The sequence below is a fragment of the Rhamphochromis longiceps genome, linkage group LG12 (assembly GCF_057381845.1).
Source record: "Rhamphochromis longiceps isolate RC_006_pf linkage group LG12, R_longiceps_female_GT1.1, whole genome shotgun sequence".
NCBI classification, from domain to species: Eukaryota; Metazoa; Chordata; class Actinopteri; order Cichliformes; family Cichlidae; genus Rhamphochromis; species Rhamphochromis longiceps.
In genome coordinates this window covers 27,033,864-27,037,926 of record NC_140568.1, presented here as the reverse complement: position 1 = coordinate 27,037,926, position 4,063 = coordinate 27,033,864, and the positions used below count along the sequence as shown (strand labels likewise).

The window sequence follows — 4,063 nt, the reverse complement described above, 5'->3', positions numbered from 1 at the left end:
AACAATTGAACTTCAGATCAGAAATAGTTGAGAGTCTCTAACTCTCTAACCAACATTTCATTGTGACTCAATGCCAGTGTTTTGAGAAATCTACTTGTGTCTTGTCACAGCCCTACACTGCTTCAGCAGAATGTCAATGAGGTATAGGAATTCATCCGGCCCACGATTTACCAAAAATTCACTGGTTATTGTAATGTGTGAAGTACAAAAGGAAGGTGATAAGGTTTTCTCACTGCTTGGCTGTACAAACTAAGACAATTAAACTCCACTGAGAAGTCAGTGAGACTCACAAACAGCCATATCAAGGACGATTTAATCTACTTCACCACCAAATAAAAATGTTTTAGTTCCAGAGTATTTTTATTATTATTAATATTATTTCATGGCCAATAATAATTAAGGTGTGGAAAACAATGAGTATACAAAAGTGCACAGACATTTCTCGGAGAAGCCTATGATAATCTGACACGACAAAAGTCACCTTGACCTTCAGCCCAGTTTGGGTGAGACCTGTTAGGTGATCATTGTGTGAGTTTGACTAAATTCTCGCTAATGGTGTAGGAGGAGTGATTCTTGTGAAGTTTGAACAAGTGGACGATGGATTCCTTGGCATGCATGAGCTCATCGGTCCTTCAGCCAGATGGTGAATAAAAATCCCCAGACTCTTAAATTCCTGTTGTGATATCTCTTAGGTTAAAAATGTTAAGAGTGTTTATCTCTGAGCCTAATTTAGACTCAAAATTAGGCTCAAACACAGTGTGCAAATATGTCATGTGGTTCTACTGGTGTGCAGAGGCGGAGGTGATACCGTTGGATCAGATACAGGTGCAAATAAAATGTTAGTGACATAACTGGAATTGTCAGTGAAATGCGGATGCACAACAGACATTAAAATTCTTTTAGTTTATTAAAGCTGTGAAAAGAAAGGATTTTGGCCTCACATGTTACTCAAACCTCGCTCCCCCACGACAACATTTTCTGACAAAATTAACACATTTTACTAACGATGGCTTCGTTCCTTTCTTGCCCTTTTTTATTCTTGATATTTCTTGCTTCACATTTTCCCAAAAAATGAAAACTGGCCTTGAGAGAGAAGTCTATCTTTTCCTTGGCAAACAGCTTGATGTACAATAAACTGGAAGGCTGCTACAGATTTTTCATCACCAGAAACGCATTGCTTAGCACAGTTTTAACTGATGTTAGTGTTGTCTGCATTTTTTTTTTTACAGTTTCCCAAATGCATATCTCATTGCAGATAAGAAATGAGTACATTTTCAGTAAGTGATTGTTTGTTTGAAAAGCACAGCCTCCAAATACAAATTAAGCCTCAACTTTTGAGAAATTCGAGATTGAATCAGAGAACTAACTTTAATGGATCTTGTTTAATCTCAGAAACAAAGAAAAGCAGCAACAAAAGTCAAACTTTTACAACTACAACTACATTCATAGCACTCATACATGACATAACATAAATTATTGCACAGTATCTGTGAATACAGAGTGTGTGATTGGCTGAGCTTCACCCTGTCTTACTCTGTATTGTGGTCAGTTATACTTATTGAAGTGTTGCAGCATGAAACTATAATGCGTTGTTATATTATAATTAGAGTGAGTGCTCTTGACCATCCTTTATTTAACTTTTAATTAAGATATCAAGAAAGCAAGTCAAAACTTGTGTCTGTTCCAACAACAGACACAAGTTGTTTCCTTCTTGTTTTAGTGTTTTACCAGTCAAATCAGGCTTTCTATAACCATCCAACCATGCAGGAGTGCCGCAAGAATCAGAAAGTGATCTGCAAATGCATGCACCACTTTGTGTTCCTTGATGCATGAAAGTATATCATACGATTGTTTTTAATTTATTTTATTTTAGTAAACACTTAATATACAGGTAATGCTTTGAGTCTAATGTATAATACATGGTCATTTTTACAGCTGGAATATACATATTTCATTCACAGTAAAGACATATTTTACATTGATTGCACATTTTTAAACATTATTTTTGTTGTCCAGTGAACCAACTGACTGAAACAGTTTGGGGTGATTTTTGCACATCTAGATGTGTGTAGAGGCTCGTCCATCCATGGAGCTGGACCTGGACAGGTAACGGCTGGTGGTACGACCTTCATCTCCCATTGCATTCTCCATCTTTGAAAGCAGAGAGCTCTTAAACTTACGCCTGAAGTCGTTGCCCATGAAAACGTACAACACAGGATTGAGGAAGCTGTTTGCTGCTGCCAAAGCAGTGCCTGCTTTGAGTCCGATCTTCAAAATGGTGAGGTTGTGGTGGTGGGGGTTCAGCTCAAGCAGGATGAACACGTGGTACGGAAGCCAGCAGATGAAGAACCCAACAATCAGAGCAGTCATCACCTTGAATGGTTTGGTGTTTTTGGCCATCCTGTTGGTTCGAAGCTTGAGGATGATGATAGAGTAGCAGATGGTAATGATGATGAAAGGGATAACAAAGCCAGCGATGAAACGGCTCACTGCGACAAACTTGTGACCGTGTTGGTGTGTGTAACTGTTCAAGCAAATCATCCGACCTAGGTGTTCCTTAACATCCCGAAAAATCATAGAGGGAATGCTAACTGCGATGGCGAGCAACCACGCCATGACAACAGCAACTAATGCCTTTCTAACAGTGCGCTGGTTCTGAGCCCAAACTGGAAACATGACTGAAACACAGCGGTCGACACTGATGAGGACAAGGACGAAGATGCTGCTGAACATGTTGAGGAACATAACTGACGGGATAAACTTGCACAAAAAACTGCCAAAAATCCAATCCTCAGTCACCGTGTAGGCAATGGTGAATGGGATGAGGGAGCAGAACATAAAGTCAGAGAACGCAAGGCTCAGGTACCATATGGTGTTGACTGTTTTCTTCATCTTGAAGCCAGAAATCCAGATGACCAAAGCATTCCCACAGGTGCCCAGCAGGAAAATGATCACATTAATTATGACTAAAGTCACACAGGAGCCTTCACATTTTGGCTTGTGCTGAAAAACTGGCTCTTCATGTGTAGTGATATTGGAGGAATCATTATAAGTGTAGGACGTATTTTCAGAATAGTCATAGTCCCAATTTTCTATATAATCCATTTCTTCTAAGGGTGAAAATATGTTTGGAATTTCTGTGAAAACAAACAAACAAACATTTAATTTAAACAAATGTTTCCCATTTTAATTTTAATCTGAATAAACATCTTTGTGTATAACTGCATATAATTAAACAACAACAACAACATACCTGCAGCAACAACTGTTCTCTGCTGGTGATGATCGTGTCCAGTGCACAGTACCAACTGAGCTGAGATAATGCTTGCAGAGGTATAAGAAACAGCATGCAACCAAAGTCAGCTGACAGGGTGGTTTCTTAACACTTCCATCTCCTAATTTCACTACTGCATTTTGTGGTCTTGCACTTTAATAGCTCTGAGGCATTTGATTGTTTTTTGTGGATGTTTTTCTTCTTCTTTCCTTTTCTTTTCTTTTCTTTTCTTTTTTCAACCTAAACAATTTTTTACTTTTTTATATATCAAATTACTGATGACTGATCGTAGTCCTAGAAACCGCAGCATTAGGCTGTTATTAGCTATTACTTATTATTATTACCCATATGATCAGTGGGCAAGGTTAAATATTAATATCCTACTTCAGCAAAGGTTATTATTCTCTTCTTCTGGCACGTAAATAACAAAAGTATTGAATTTGCCACACATGTGCTGCCCAGTGTGAGTTTTGTGACTTGGCTTTGATGGTTCTGTCTCTGACAGCTGCACGCTTTTGGCCAGATGTGGAAGGGAAGCAAGCCAGAGCACATTGTTTATTTAAGCTTTGGTCAACATGATTTTAATTTGATATTGCAACGCCAACCTCTGATGCAGATGATTCAACTAATGCGCACAAAGTGCAGCAGCTGTTGTAAACACACGTCTGTTATCATTTTAATGACTGAATTAGCTCTCAATGGTTGTCCTGCTGCATGGAGCCATAATCACGGAGGCAGACACAGCCGTTCCTTAACGTTCTGGGTTTCTCCTGACCGCGAGGAAACAGC

At 38.9% G+C, this 4,063-nt stretch overlaps 1 protein-coding gene across 1 annotated transcript; it reads right to left on the bottom strand.

The window, feature by feature from the left end:
* Positions 1-1,369: 1,369 nt before the first annotated feature.
* Positions 1,370-3,357, bottom strand: cmklr1 (chemokine-like receptor 1). The gene is made up of 2 exons (XM_085426967.1): positions 3,254-3,357; positions 1,370-3,137 (listed from the first exon to the last, which is right to left on the bottom strand). The coding sequence occupies exon 2, from the start codon at positions 3,103-3,105 to the stop codon at positions 2,059-2,061; it is 1,047 nt and encodes a 348-aa protein (XP_085283093.1). The 5' UTR covers positions 3,106-3,137; positions 3,254-3,357; the 3' UTR covers positions 1,370-2,058.
* Positions 3,358-4,063: the final 706 nt, after the last annotated feature.